The 16,050-nt window shown below is 37.1% G+C and overlaps 1 protein-coding gene across 1 annotated transcript in view; it reads right to left on the reverse strand.

Annotated features, from left to right (window-relative positions):
• The window catches only part of usta (uronyl 2-sulfotransferase a), a 91,693-nt gene that overhangs the window by 10,400 nt on the left and 65,243 nt on the right, over nt 1-16,050 (reverse strand). The window contains exons 6-7 of the mRNA XM_041252343.1: nt 1,153-1,250; nt 7-164 (exon numbers count right to left, since the gene is read on the reverse strand). Of these exons, the coding sequence (XP_041108277.1) occupies nt 7-164; nt 1,153-1,250 (256 nt within the window). The remainder of the gene's footprint in view (nt 1-6; nt 165-1,152; nt 1,251-16,050) is intronic.

The following is a 16,050-nucleotide window of genomic DNA, read 5'->3' on the forward strand; positions in this document are numbered from 1 at the left end:
AGCTACCTGGACTTTTGTAGATGCTGACCACATCTTTGAAGAAATGAGGTAAGAATCGTTCCAGTAACAGAAGCACATCTTCCAGCTCCTCCAGAATTCCCACCAGGAGGAAATTCTCCAGCACGTTCTGCTTGGCCCTCTCCAGAGCCCATTCTCCTGGCTCCCTTTATGGTGTACAAAAAACAAAAACATATTTACCAGTCGATACAAAGTTTTTGTGTGTGTTTTTTTTTGTTAGTTTTTTTTTAATGGTTCAAAAAGTGGCCCTAAAACTGGGGAAAAAACACCAATGAAATTAGTGTTGAGCTAATGGGCTTTTGAAAGCAACTGTATTTGATGACCTGGTACTGAAAATACTAGAATTTTAGCAACATATAAAAAAAGAGGGATAAAGTGGGATTGACTGTTATTGTACTCCATCTACATTTATATGTAGCAAAAACAAACAGACAGACAAAAAGAACAATAATGAGTGTGTGGGTTTCAGAGATTTGTAACTACTCTGGTTACCAGAAAGCAGAGTCTCTAGCTTGAAGTGGGAAGATTGTTTTCTTTAATCCAAAATGTACAATTTAAAAAAATAAATAAATAAAAAATGTCCAAACATTCCTGTTGGAAATCTGAGCTGTTCAAACAAGAGCTGTAAAATGTCCTTTAGTCTTAGAGGTTCAATATGGAGCACATATGGTTGCCACATTTTTTATTTTTTTATCATCACAGATTGCAATTGGCCAGAAGTATAAAGCATTTGTCAAGCTGGGAGGTGTCAGGTTTTAATTGAACACAGACCCTGTTCAATTATCGTTTTTAGCACAATTTAGAAGTATTTGCTGTATATGAACAAGCCAACACAGATATGATGAGAAATATGTAACCTTTAAAAAAGGAACCGCACACAGATCTATAAAAGATCCCCCATAAAACAGCGCCTCGTATTTTATCTTCCCAGTCTGTTATGGTCTACGGAGACATACACGCTCTGTCTTTTCAAATAAACAACTTGTATAAAAAACAAAGCTATACTGCATTAAACAGCTGTATGTGCCCTTTCAAAATGCATTCATTTAACAGTTCCTGGAAAGAAAAAACATATTCATGGCCTTGATCACATATTATAAAGCAATTTGATATTTGGAAAACACATTCACCTACCTGCACTTTGGATGCTGCCCACAGAAATAAGGGATGATGTAAAACAGCCTGGGGTTGGAGCATTCGGGGTAGTTTTCAAGAATGCACTCATTGATGTCCTAGGAAAGAAAAAGCGCAAGTGAAATTACTTTAGCAAACAAGAGTTTTAAAATGTACATTTCCATAACTGCAAAGTATTAGTCCGAAAAAGGTCAAGGCATATACTAAAATTATTAGCTGAGGCACCCTGGTTTATTAGTCTGATACCCACTAAGATGTCCATTTCCTCTATAGCAGAAGCCCGACAAACTTATGCTTGCAAAGACAACCCCAGTCAGGCTCTAAACATATCACGAACATCCTTGCCCAATGTTTAATTAATTTCAATTTCAGGGACCTGACATTACACAGACTGGCCAAACTACTCAGGCTAGATCAGTCATGACTTATTTGTGGCCAGAGTTGTGCTTTCAAGTGGTGGTTTTCAACAAACTTTGCCATTTCGGGAACACCCTAGGGACTACGTTGATGGACATATTGGTCAAGCTGCCACTGTGTTGAGGGGCACATGGGCAAATACTGGTATGGCCCTTGTGAAGTCACATAGATTCTTCTGTAAGAGTGTGTCTGAATTTAAATTAGCCTGGGTATGGACTTGACTGCAGCATTATTGACACAGGTTCATAAACACCTGAAACTACCCAATAACACTAAGCACAGCTCTTCTAAGGTATTTCAGATGGAGTGGTTGTTTATTAAATTAGGGTTCTCAAAAGGTATTTGCTTGGAATTTTAGTTGGTTTTAAATTTGACTGACAAGCCTAGATTTTCAGCTAAGAGAGGAAATTGATCCTGAAAACACTGAAGTCCTTTTTCAGGCTACTTTATTTATTCAGTGTTCACTAATACCTTGCTTACACTTGCCAACTAATGTTTTAACATTTTAAGTGAAGTCATTTGTGAAGATGTTATCTGTTATATCACCTACTTATACCACCAGGTTTGACAGCAACAGTGGATTAAATCTGCATTGCTGTGCTGAGTGTGTGTTCAGAGGGCGTTTTATTTTACTTTTAACTTTTTACTTGTGTGTGTGTGTGTTTTAAATATTGCGAGAGTAAGACGATGTTCTGTTATTGATGCTTACAGTATACTGAATTTAGATAAGCTAATTTCTCTAAGCTTTGAAACATACATTATTTTCTCTTTTAATAGCTTAGCACTGGACTGTCTTAAATAACAAACCTGAGTGACAAAAAAAATCATACTGTCTAAAAAAGCATACATTTGAGAATGAATCAACATCTTTGCAGCAAATGCTATAAACTGAATGTATGGCAATATCTAGCTTTTGCCATCAGAGGGCAGAAGACAAACAGAAATATCTATTAAACATCTCAAACCATCAGTAGTCCCAGGATTGCATAAACTTATGGAGATATAATACATTATACCTACAACTACCGCAGCTGTCATTTTGACTGTCATAGTAAAAACAGTGTGTTTGGCTTAGCGCTGCTGAACTTGAGAGCCTTGCGCTGTTCTGAATGCCATTTATCTATTAACAGCTGTAAAAATAAGTATTTTTAAATAGAAAATAAGTATTTGAGTTAAAATGAATAGACCAATAGAACGCAAGACTGCACAGCAAGTCTATATTATATTGAAAAAAAAATGCTATTGAATAATAGTGTATCAAACCAGCTATTGCAAGACTGGAGATGGAAATTACCATTGAATTACAGTACAGTCGAACTCAGGCACAAAATAAAAGGGTAAACAGAAAACGCTCAAACAAAATAAATAAATAAAATAAAACAGTCAAACAAACAAATCTCGGTCACTATTCTCTATTGCTTCACAGACTGTCGTAAGCTCCCGCTGCATGTCAAAAGTAGTCTCTGAGCTGCTAAAACCACTCTGTTTTATATCCCAGCATTTGCAATCATAAGTCCCCTTCCAACACCACCCCCAAGTCTTGTGTCAGTGCTTGTGTTGTACACCTCATGTGTAACAAGTGGGCTGCAAAAACTGTGTCACAGACAATATCCTGAAGGAAAACAAACAATAACATCAAAACATCTGATTTACAAAGAAATTGCGGGAAAAAATACAAATGAGGAAATGGTTTTGTAGAGTGCAACGCTGCAGTAGTTTTAGACGCATTTTAATATAACGTAAAATGACTAGGTATGTATGTACGCCCGGTAGTTGTAGTGTTAATAAAACATTTCATTTTCATTTCAAATTGTGGATATTTTCAGATTGAATCAGCTAAAACCAGCAGACTCCATTTCCTTGCCCATTTAGTGCAACTTTTTTCTTTCCTTTATTACTGTATCAGTTTCCTTCTCTTGTTATATCCAAATAAGACTAGTAAAAAGGATTCTCCTCTAGTTCTAACATAAGCTGCTAATGCCTAAATCATGAATTAAATGGATTTAGGAAAATACCAGTTGTTAGAATAGCTGTAATAAAGCCCACATATCAGTATGTTGGTGCTACCTTTGGTACAGTTTGATGATTATATTAGGCAAACGTTACATAATTTGGCACCCCAGATGGGACCCAAATATTACTGTGTGATGTGTTATTAAAAATGGATTCAAATATTCCTGAAAATGTGTTGGAAATTGATTTAGATCAGTATGGTGGAGCCTCTGCTGATGTTTCTTTCAGAGTGGGTTTGTACCCTAGTTTGCCTTTGTTAGTTTTTCCTCAATGACCTTGCCTTACTCCAACCCCTTGACTATGCAGTCTGCAGATATAGGATGGGCAGTGTTGGCAAAATCTGTTGACTCTATTAAGACTACAGTAGGGAAAATACAGGGAGTTCAAGAGGAAGGAAATCAAAGACAGAATAATCTTAAAATAGAACTAGTCACAATACAGAATAGTTTACCTATGGTAATAGAAAACCATACGTCTTTGGTACAGGAGGTACAAGAAACTGTTGAAGAATCTTTGAAGAAAGTGGTTCAAGCTACTACACAAACTGTAAATAACTTGGTAGATGAGTTTAGGAAAGAGATTCATCAGATTACGGATCGTTTTGTTTTTGTAAATGAGCAGATGGCACAGGTTCAAAACAGCCATATGGAGCTCAATGAAAAAACTAAAGGAATTGTCTGTTTGTAAGCAGTTGGATTTGAACCTTAAAGTTTTGTTTGAACAAAATGAAGTGTTGAGTGAGTGACTTAAAGTTCTAGAAGCACAACAGAAAAAAGTGAATGAAAAGGTGTTATTGGTAGATACAGTTGGCTGGTAATGGCCAGGGTGGTTCAGCAGCAGGATTTGTAAAATTCCTGTATCTCTGACATTTTCAGTTGGTCCTGTCTCTGTTGATAAAGCCCAAAAAACTCTAGTGAAACAACTGTTGTCAAAAATGGATGAAGTTTTCCTCTATAGAGAGCATACAGAAGCTTTACTGGAAAGTTATGCGGATGTGTGCACCCCAATTACTAGCAAAACCTCTGTATTGCAGCACAAAACTAACTAATGTAGTACCCGCTATTAAACAGCATCCTTACCGGATGTGTGTTGAGAAACAGAATGTGGCTAAAGAATGAGTAGAAGAGATGTTAATCAAAGGAATAATGGAACCTTCTTTTTCCCCTTGCACTTCACCGGTTGTTCTTATTCGAAAGAAAGATGGTACCTACAGGTTTTGTGTACATTATCGAAAACTTAAGGCACAAACAGTGACGGATGCTTACCCTTTGCCAACAATAGCTGAGATTTTAGAATTACTGGATGGTACTTGTGTTTTCTCCACTTTGGATCTCAATAGTGGACTTTGGCAATTGGAAATGGAAGCAGATTGTAAGATTTAAACTGTCTGATGGGCTGTATCATTTTAATGTGATGCCGTTTTGGTCTCAAAAATGCTCCTGCTACATTACGGAGGTAGTATTAAGAGACGTAAGGGGGAAAATATGTTTTGTTTATTTGGATGACATCATTATTTATTCCCCAAATGAGAAGCAACATCTTGAGGATGTGCAACCTGTTTTGATAAAACTGAGAATTGGTGGGCTTACTGTCAATTTAAAGAAATGTCAGTTAGGGTGTGTAAAGCTTTCCTTTTTAGGGCATATTGTGTCTGAGGCTAGTATTCAATTAGATAAGAACATAAGAAAGTTTACAAACAAGAGGAGGCCATTCGGCCCATCTTGCTCGTTTGGTTGTTAGTAGCTTATTGATCCCAGAATTTCATCAAGCAGCTTCTTGAAGGATCCCAGGGTGTCGGCATCAACAACATTACTGGGCAGTTGATTCCAGACCCTCACGATTCTCCGTGTAAAAAAGTGCCTTCTATTTTCTGTTCTGAATGCCCCTTTATCTGCTCTCCATTTGTGACCCCTGGTCGACTGATCCCTTGGGTCGACATTGTCAATACCTTTTAGAATTTTGAATGCTTGCATTAGGTTGCCGCGTAGTCTTCTTTATTCAAGACTGAATAGATTCAATTCTTTTAGCCTGTCTGCATATCACATGCCTTTTAAACACGGAATAATTATGTTTGCTCTTTGCACTCTTTCTAGAGCAGCAATATCCTTTTTGTAGCGAGGTGACCAGAACTGAACATAATATTCAAGACGAAGTCTTACTAATGCATTGTACAGTTTTAACATTTCTTCCCTTGATTTAAATTCAACACTTTTCACAATGTATCCGAGCATCTTGTTGGCCTTTTTTATAGCTTCCCCACATTGTCTAGATGAAGACATTTCTGTCAACAAAAACTCCTAGGTCTTTTTCATAGAGTCCTTTAATTTCAGTATCTCTCCCATATGATATTTATAATGCACATTTTTATTTCCTGCGTGCAGTACCTTATACTTTTCTCTATTAAATGTCATTTGCCATGTGTCTGCCCAGTTCTGAATCTGGTCTAGATCATTTTGAATGACCTTTGCTGCTGCAACAGTGTTTGCCACTCCTATTTTTGTGTCGTCTGCAAATTTAACAAGTTTGCTTACTATACCAGAATCTAAATCAATAATGTAGATTAGGAATAGCAGATGACCTAACACTGATCCCTGTGGTACACCATTGGTTACCACACTCCATTCTGAGGTTTCTCCTCTAATCAGTACTTTCTGTTTTCTACAAGTTAACCACTCCCTAATCCATGTACATGTGTTTCCTTGAATCCCTATTGCGTTTAGTTTGAGAATTAATCTTTTATGTGGGACTTTGTCAAAAGCTTTCTGGAAATCTAAAGAAACCATGTCATATGCTTTGCAATTATCCATTGTCAATGTTGCATCCTCAAAAAAAATCAAGCAGGTTAGTTAGACATGATCTCCCTTTCCTAAAACCATGTTGACCACCTCCAAGGATACTGTTACCATATAGGTAATTTTCCATTTTGGATCTCATTATAGTTTCCATACGTTTGCATATAATAAAAGTCAGACTTATTGGTCTGTAGTTACTTGGTTCAGTTTTGTTTTCCTTTTTGTGGATCGGTATTTCGTTTGCAATTTTCCAGTCTGTCGGTACAACCCCTGTGTCAAGAGACTGTTGCATGATCTTGGTTAGCGGTTTGTAAATAACTTCTTTCATTTCTTCGAGTACTATTGGAAGGATCTCATCCGGCTCAGGGGATTTGTTTATTTTAAGAGCTCCTAGTTCCTTTAACACTTCTGCCTCGGTTATGCTAAAGTTATTTAAAACTGGATAGGAACTGGTTGACACGTGGGGCATGTTGTCCGTATCCTCCTTTATAAAAACTTGTGAAAAGTAATCATTTAATATATTTGCTATTTTTTTCTTCATCTATGATTTTGCCATTTAACCTCCTCTTTGAATGTTCTCTTGCTGTTGTAATATTGGAAAAACATTTTGGAATTGGTTTTAGCCCCCTTAGCAATGTTCATTTCTATTTCTCTCTTGGCCTTTCTAACTTCCTTTTCGACTTGCGTTTGCAGTTCCATGTACTTTGTTTTTGGTCCCTTTTTAACGCTCTGTAAAGTGCCTTTTTTTTTTTGCTGAATATTTTTTTTAATTAATCTATTAAACCATTTTGGCAATTTAGTTTTACATTTAGATTTGTTTCCTTTAGGGATATAATTGTTTTGTGTCTCTAGTACTACATTAAAGAACAGCCATCCTTTTTCTGTGGATGTTTTCTCTATTTTACTCCAATCTACTTCTGTTAGTCTCTGTTTCATAACCTTCTTAGTTTGCTTTTCTAAAATTGTAAATCTTAGCTTTAGTCATTACTTTTGGGGTTTTAGAAAGCACTTCAAATGAGACCATGTTGCGGTCTGAGTTTGCTAATGGTTCTCTTTAGATCCATCTAAAACTGAAGCCATACAGCATTTCCCAAAGCCAACCTGCATAAAAGAGTTGCAGAGGTTTTTGGGCATGGCAGGATGGTATCACCGTTTTGTTCCTATTTTTTCTGTTTTAGCTGCCCCCCCTGAATGCCCTCAAGAAAAAAGGAGCGAGACGGAAATGGTCATCGGTATGTCAAACTGCTTTTGATACACTGAAGCAGCACTTAATGACTTCTCCTATATTAGGACACCATTTGTAATATATACAGATGCGAATTACATTGGTCTTAGAGCTGTTCTAGTGCAGCGTCGTACAAAAAGAGGTACTGGCTTTTGCTAGCAGAGCTCTCATGGCCCCGGAAATAAATGACTCTGCTACTGAGCTTGAATGTCTGGCAGTGGTGTGGGCTATTGACTGCTTCTGCATCCAGCACTCAAAGAATATCACGGACATTTGTGGAGCTTTGAGTGTTATAGTAATAAAATAATAACTTGGATCGCATTATTGAGGAGTTTGGTAATAAATACAACAGACAAGGGGTGCACCATGGCTGGAGATGGTTTCCTGTAATTAAAAAACAACTTTTAAAACAGCTCATGTAAAATAAACAGCGCATGTGAAAATAAATTGGACCGGACATGCCTGACAGGCACTGAATAAATGGACCGCAAAGGGTTAAGCCAAATACTCGATTGATTCAATGGGCTTTAAGATTACATTAATTTAATTTCACTGTAGAATATAAAAAGGGAAAGTTGAACAAAGTACCAGATGCCTTGTCTCATGCCCCTTTTTCTTCAGTAAACGTTCTTTTGAGTGTACAAACCAGTAGCAAGGGAGAATCTGAGTTTTCCACCTTTCCCTTTTTTCTGATGTGGATATCTGGGACGCCCAGAAGAAGGACCCAGAAAGCCAGAAGTTTAATCAAAGACTTCTCACTGAGATGGAAAGGACTGAAAATCTATCTGACCCTGCTGTTTCCTACACTATACTGGAGATAAAGTGTATCACAAGGTAAAGACTCTTCATTCTGGAACCTGCTATCAGATCTACATTACCCAAGACTTACGAAGAGAGATTCTCTATGCTTATCATGATAATCCTCTTAGTGGACACTATGGCAGATATAAAACACTAAATAAGATATTAACTTGTGCTTATTGGCCAGGTGTCTGGAAAGATGGAAATACCCATGTGCGTCACGGTTTTAAACCAGGAAATCGGAAACCTGTTGGGAAACTTAAACATGTTGATGCTAGTAAGCCTTGGGAACTTATTGGAGTTGATTTAGTTGAACCACTGCCTACAAGCTCTATGAACAACACTCAACTTTTAGTAGTTGTGAATCATTATACTAAATGGGTAGAACTTTTCCCTCTGAGACGTGCTACTGCAGATACCATAGCAAGAATACTTTAAGAAGTTTTCACTCACTGGGGTATTCCAGATTTCATTCTGTCGGATCGGGGACCGCAGTTTGTTTCAGAGTTGTTAGCTAGTGTTTGTGAACAATGGAATGTTGTCCAAAAGCTAACTACGGTCTACCATCCCCAGACTAATTTCAACAAACGAGCCAGTCAGACACTAAAGACTATGATTTCTGCTTATGTGTAAAGTCAACACAAAAAATGGAACTGCTACTTTGCAGAGTTCAGGTTTGCAATTAATATGGCAAAGCAGGAAATGACAGGATACATGCCTGCTGAATTGAACTTTGGAAGAATGCTTCGAGGACTGTGGCAAAGTGCCCCGCCCCTGGGCTATTTATTTGTGTTGTATGTTGTGTGTAGTGTGTTAAAGTTGGTGTATTGTAGTTGGTACATGGGATATAATACGGGTTATGAACACAAGTGATTTAAAATGTATATTTGTATGTAGGCACGAGGATTGCACAGCACTTCATGTGCAGGTAAAATGTAATAACATGCGAGCACAGGTAATTGCACTAAATTAATTCATGTGCAGTTGTACTGAGACTCCAATTGAGTCTCGGTACAGCTGCATAGAAGCAACATGTTTTCACTCAGGGTTATGTGTTGGTTAGTGGAGAGGAGAGTTAAAATAAAATAAATAACAATTGCTAAGTAGCGCTGGAGTATCAGCACAGTATTTATTTGTTTAACGTTCGTCCACTTGTTTTGTCTGTTAGTATGTTTGTGTTTTCCTATTTATTTTGGCCACAAGTGCCGTGTCCTGTTTTGGTGTACTATTTTGTTTAAATCTTTTATTTTAACTCTACTCTGTCTGTCCTGTGTGTTACTGTTCCAGGTCTGACGTCACCACTCAACCAGCCTTGTGACAAGGACCTATATAAGTAGCTTTATAGGGTTCTCCTGCAAATCCAGACAAGCCTGCTTATACTGTTGAAGAAAATGTCCCAGTTGAGAGATCACGTAAAAGAAAAATTCCAGTGTCCGACAGAAAAGAAACTACGTCAAAACCCATGGAGACACCCAGTACAAACCCCAGGATCGAACATGGATACGGAATAATGAGTTGTCAAAAGCTTCTGAAGGATTCAAAGCAAAATTTGCACCATGATGGAAGAGACCCTATAAGGTTGTCCAACAGTTGGGCCCAGTTAACTATTTGGTAGTTTGTGAAGAAACTGGTCAAAATGTGCAAATTATACATGTTAACAATATAAAAGCTTATTTCTCTTCAGCTCAAGAACAGGAAGACTAAGAGACAGTGAGTCCTTCAACTGTTCCAGGAGGAGAGTGATGAGGAATTTCCCGGCTTTATAAATGAAGCAGAAGCCTCACTTTGTGCGTTTTTTTATGAGGGTGGGAGAGTGTAGCGCTATGCCCTATCGAGCCGGGTAAATTCCCCTCTGCCATAGCGAATAAATTGCAGACAACGAGAGAGTAGAGAGTTGAGAAAGGTGTGGTCCTATAGCAGCAGCAGCTGAGATGGAAACGTGCCTGTGCGGGTGTGTGGAATGTGTGCACTGTTCATGTTTGCTAAAGAAAGTATGGAGCAGTGAGGTTTTTTTTTTTGTTTGTTTGTTTTGTATTTGAAAAAAATAGGATGCGGGAATAAACCAGAACAAAAGCAGCTTATTCTAGTAGCCAGTAGGACTGGTGCCTGGAAAAGGATTGGACTGGTCTTGGCGAATCAAACTCGGAGGAAGATGGGGCTGTATTCGGCCTATGGAGGCGGTCAGATCATATTGTTTCCTTGTGGTTTTTCTTTTTTGGACTTTTCATTTCTAACTATATAAATAGTTCTAATGCATTCCTTGAGTGTGGAGTGAGTGCATCCTTGGAAATTAATGTTTGTCTGTTTTTGACTCTACATATACTCTTTTTGCTTGAAGCTTAAAGTATCTCTGAATGCAGTTTTTTGAATGGATATTTTTTCACTTTTGCTACATTATTATATGCTCTAGATGGATGCATGTCTAGGAAATATATTGTATTTGTTTAGTCAATGCATCGTTCTCATGAGTTTATAAATGGTGATTTTAAATGTGTGCTTGTTTGGAAAGCGCAGGGTTTTTCCTGATGGCTTACTTATCCTTCTCTACTGTAGTCCCCGTGACTGCGTGCAAGTGTTGATATTTATTTTTCATTTTGCATACAGTAGTACTAAACTAAGCTTTTTTGGTGAAAGTTGATTCAATGTGTGCTTGTTCTGTAAATATATGACACTTTGCAGATTTTTGTCTCTCTCTCTCACCACTTTAAACTACTCTTTTAATAAACTTGCAAGATTGCTGGTCTGTTGCCCATGCTTCGGTGTGCTTGTCCTGAGTGTGTGGTGGTGTTAATGGCATCTTTCAATGTTTGAGTGTTGGTTTGAATGTGTTCTTTGGGAATTTCTATAGCTAATATATTCAACCTGAGATAGTTGTGCATCACTAAATAGAGACATGAATAATTTAAACTTATAATTGATGCCTTTGGCATTGTCAATTTTGGTTAAATTCAGAATTATAACTGTTTTTATTTTCTTTCTTCCTGTTTTTACTGTTTAGTTTGTTCATTCCATTTCTGTCCCCCTCTTTGCCAATGGTTATTCAGAGTTCCTGCATACCTCTCAGTAAAATAAACATTTTGGAACTCGATTAAAATTTTCAGTGTTTGTTTTTCATTTTACTCTCAACACACCACCTGCCATTTACACAGGTTTTTACTGTTGCTCAACAGGGTTGCATTGCTTCCAGTGCAGGTCCTGGTAACAGATTGCAGACGTAAATGTTACTAAACATATTGGTTTTCTTTTCATTTCTTATTGGCAGGGTTATAATACCTGCCTGGCACCCCAAATATTAGGCAACCATTACAACTAGCCTAGATTTGCAGCTATGAGAGGAAATTGATCCTGAAAACACTGAAGTCCTTTTTCAGGCTACTTTATTTATTCAGTGTTCACTAATACCTTGCTTACACTTGCCAACTAATGTTTTAACATTTTAAGTGAAGTCATTTGTGAAGATGTTATCTGTTATATCACCTACTTATACCACCAGGTTTGACAGCAACAGTGGATTAAATCTGCCTTGCTGTGCTGAGTGTGTGTTCAGAGGGCGTTTTATTTTACTTGTATGGGAGTATGAAAGCGTGTTTGTTTTACATATCGCTAGACTAAGATGATGTTCTGTTATTGATGCTTACAGTATACTGAATTTAGATAAGCTAATTTCTCTAAGCTTTGAAACAGACATTTTGTCTTTTAATAGCTTAGCACTGGATTGTCTTAAAAATAACAAACCTGAGTGGAAAAAAAAGCCATACATGTCTAAAAAAGCATAAATCTGAGAATGAATCCACATCCTTGAAGCAAATGCTATAAACTGAATTTATGGTAATATCTAGCTTTTGCCACCAGATGTCAGAAGGCAAACAGAAATGTGCTGGAACAGTCTTCGGCGTGTTTTTACAGATAATCTGCAACAGGTATTGTGAACAACACTGCCATTAAACCACATCCCAGCAGAATATATTGTTTAATAAAACAACTAGTCATTTAAATTGAAGATATTTTCAGATTGCATCAGCTAAAACCAGCAGACTCAATCTCCTTGCTCATTTAATGCAACTTTTTTCTTTCCTTTATTACTGTATCAGTTTCTTTCTCTTGTTATATCCAAAAGAGACTGAAAAGACCCCACTTACTAGTAAAAAGGACTTGTTCTAACATAAGCTGCTAATGACTAAATCATGAATAAAATGGATTTAGGAAAATATCAGGCGTTAAAATAGCAATAAAGCCCACGTATGAGTACATTGCTGCTATCTTTGGTACAGTTAAATTATTATATTGGAAAGGAATACAATCTGACAAGTATGGTGGTTTGCTGGTAATGCGGAAAAAGGAAATCAGCATATTTAGGCTTATGTTTAAGATTAGAATCAGATACTGCATTTCCTCTTACGTTTTAGTATCTCATTACAAAAACAATTTAATATAACCAAATGTGTGGTATATGAAACAAACATCCCTTAAGCATTACAGTAGTCCCCATGTATAGGAGCACCAGTCAAAGAGAACACTTTGGCTTAGAGAACAACCTTGTTGTGAAACAAATTTTTCCCATTGTAAATGCTCCGCATAAAGGAAAAGAAACTTCACTTAAAAGAACACCTTTTTGACACTGCTAGCAATTCATTCACAACTGATACTGTTTTGTAACCCGATAACTCATCCTCATCAGATTTCTATTAAAATAGTTTTCAATCTTTTCAAAACTGACTTGTCATTGTGAGTGTGTCTTCAGGAACACTTACTGGTTTATAAATCTTTCAATTTATCATTGCCTTGTGTATTCTGATTTCCACGAGTGTAGCTCATCGCTACAAAACGGCAAGTAAACAAACAGCAAAATGCGCTGCGGTTTCTCTTGCTATAGAAAGTTGGAAATTGTTCCGAGTTCTTGAAAAAAACTCGTATCAGACAAGTCGCTGAGCAATTTGGTGCTTTCCGTTCTGGCGAGTTGCTTCTCCATTCTGTTAAATAATGTTGTGCATGTCTTGAATATTGCTCCTGTACAGGTATTCATAGTTAATCTTGAGCTGCTGCTGTATTTGGTAATGTGTGTAGGGGTGCTGTGTTAATTTAGTTTGACAGTTTACTAACATTAGTTGTCTGTTACTTCATTATTATAGTTTATTAACATACACTAGCCTATTGCTTTTCTCTTATTCTGTTCATTTCACATGTTAATGCATGTGCATCATGACTAATATATATTTATTGCTTAACAGTGTGTCTGGTCAACTCCATCTTAGAGAACATTCGGCTAAGAGAACACTTTGCTTACTTTGAGAGGTGTTCCCTTAGCCGATTGTACGACTGTACTATTAACTTGGTTGTCATTTGAAAATAGCACAAAAAAGAAAAAAAACCCACCATCTTATGCACTATAAAGCTCTAAAATAGCCAATTTCCAAAGTGGACTGTTAACTTAATGAAAATTATCTGTGTAATAAACTGGTACAAACTCAAGTCAAGAGTTATTTTGTAGAAACAAACATTCCCAATTACAACAATGTACGTCAGCAACATGCATGAGCCCCACAAAGGATATAAATCACACACTGACTTTGTAATGGGCTTAGGCTTGCTTCAAACACTTAATAACTTGTACAGTCTGCCCTTTCTGTTGTGGGAAGCTCACAAAGAGGTGGCTTGTCTAACTTTTTACTTTTTTTTGGATATCGTCGTGTGTTTCTTTTTAACGTTGACCTACTGTAAATGTCCAGAGGCTGTGTGAAAAAATAAAATACAGATTGAAGGGCTGTAAAGACTGAAAACTGCACCTGCTGCAGATTTAATGGCTTAATTTTACTGAGCTTCTTTAATCTTTTAACCACTGTGTAAATACTTTGCATATGAATCACCACGAGGAACCCAATTCATGTCTGGAATAGATGTCTGAATGACACTTCTAAGAGTCTATTTTAGTTGGATTGGGGATGAGCAATTAAAAAAATACATTGATTGTCAGGTTGACGACTTCCATACACAAATTAGGAACCACACACCAAACTCTTGTTCCATCCTAAGTATTTTATTGATCAATATTGATGAATATGAAAGCCTTTTAATTCTACATGAATCCTGCTTTCCTCAGGGGAACTTTATTGATCCCCCTCATCAGGAAATACATTACTATTAGGTACAGTTCTGTATTAAGACCTGACATTGTTTTACTTCATTAAATGAGACACAGCTTAATTAACAGATTGTGATAAATTCATTCACTACATTTGCTACAATTCACCTCATCACCAGCTCTGTCGTGGGCAACACAACATATTAAATCATTTGGCAGAGAAAGGACCAATGACGTAATAGTCCTCTTTTGGAAAGGCTAACACCTGGTGGAAGTCGTAAGATGAAAGACAGAGACAGGAAAATGAAAAGTGGCATTAAATAAAGCTATACTTTCCAGTAAAAATATCCACAGCAGACTACGTGGACTGTGTAACAGACAGGGTGTTGTGGTCCAAAGAAGTGAAGACTGCCGCTACACTCCTTAAAAACCTTCGACAGAGAAAAGAACGAGCAGCCGAGACAAGCAAATTAGGGTGTGGGAGTTGAAAACAGTGTAGGAAAAATAGCACACCTCATTACAGATGGAACTGCAAAAATGTTATGAATAGGGCTTAACTAAAAAATAGCACACAGACACAAATGGAGGCTGACGTAATATGCAGAAGTTGGCTCACTGGATGTTTGCTGGATTGAGTTAATGCAGTAATCTTTCACAACTAAAACCTGTGTAAGAGAAATATTATAGAAAATTGGATTTGCCTGCCATGGAAGAGTACTGTAATCTTGCTCCCATAACCTTGTATGCTTTGCTTAAGATAAAGTTTTGCCTACACTGCAGCTGCGGCTGTGAGACAATGGATAATAGGATGAGCCAGACGTGTTATTTATTTATTTATTTTTTTAACTATACACACAAAACAGCCATTCTGTTATTTGCTTGCTTAGCTATATCCTACGTATGCATAGTTATAAATTGTTTCCCTTATATGCTAATATCTGAATCATCATTGGCTAACCCTCTGCCTTACTGACAGTTTTAAAGGTATATAAGAAACTGATCCAACTCTGTATGTTGGAACGCTACTCGATGATTATCTAGCACCCTGTGTGTTGAGAGTGTTCTCAGTTTGCAAACTTAAGAAATAAAGGCCTGTGTGTTTGGAACTCGCAGTCTCTCTTCCTTTATTAGAATTTCCACGACACCTGAATTAAAATATTAAGATTCATGGTCTCAAATCAGAATTTTTTCTTGTGGACAGCAGTTCACAAGAGAAAATCACCACACAATTTGGCACTAAATCACGCAGGTGCTTTACAGGTTTGTCTTAAGGCATGCTAAAAAAAAAAAAAAAAAAAAAAAAAAAGGCAACATGTTCGGCTCCCATTTTCTCTCAAGTTATCCTTGCTCTGTTAAAAAACAGAAGCCGTAAAATGGTGCAGGTACTCCAAACTTCTTCATAAACGTTTACTTAAAAACAAAACTAAAACTTTTTGACCACAAGAAACCTGTTACCAGTCTGCCTACCCAACATGCAGAGAACTCCACAACTTCTGAGTAACATTTAATGGCTAACCTGCTATTAAATCCTGTACCTGTCTGTGGGTTGTGGAAAACTTATTCTCAGGTAT

Source organism: Polyodon spathula, chromosome 6, assembly GCF_017654505.1.
Source record: "Polyodon spathula isolate WHYD16114869_AA chromosome 6, ASM1765450v1, whole genome shotgun sequence".
Taxonomy (NCBI): domain Eukaryota; kingdom Metazoa; phylum Chordata; class Actinopteri; order Acipenseriformes; family Polyodontidae; genus Polyodon; species Polyodon spathula.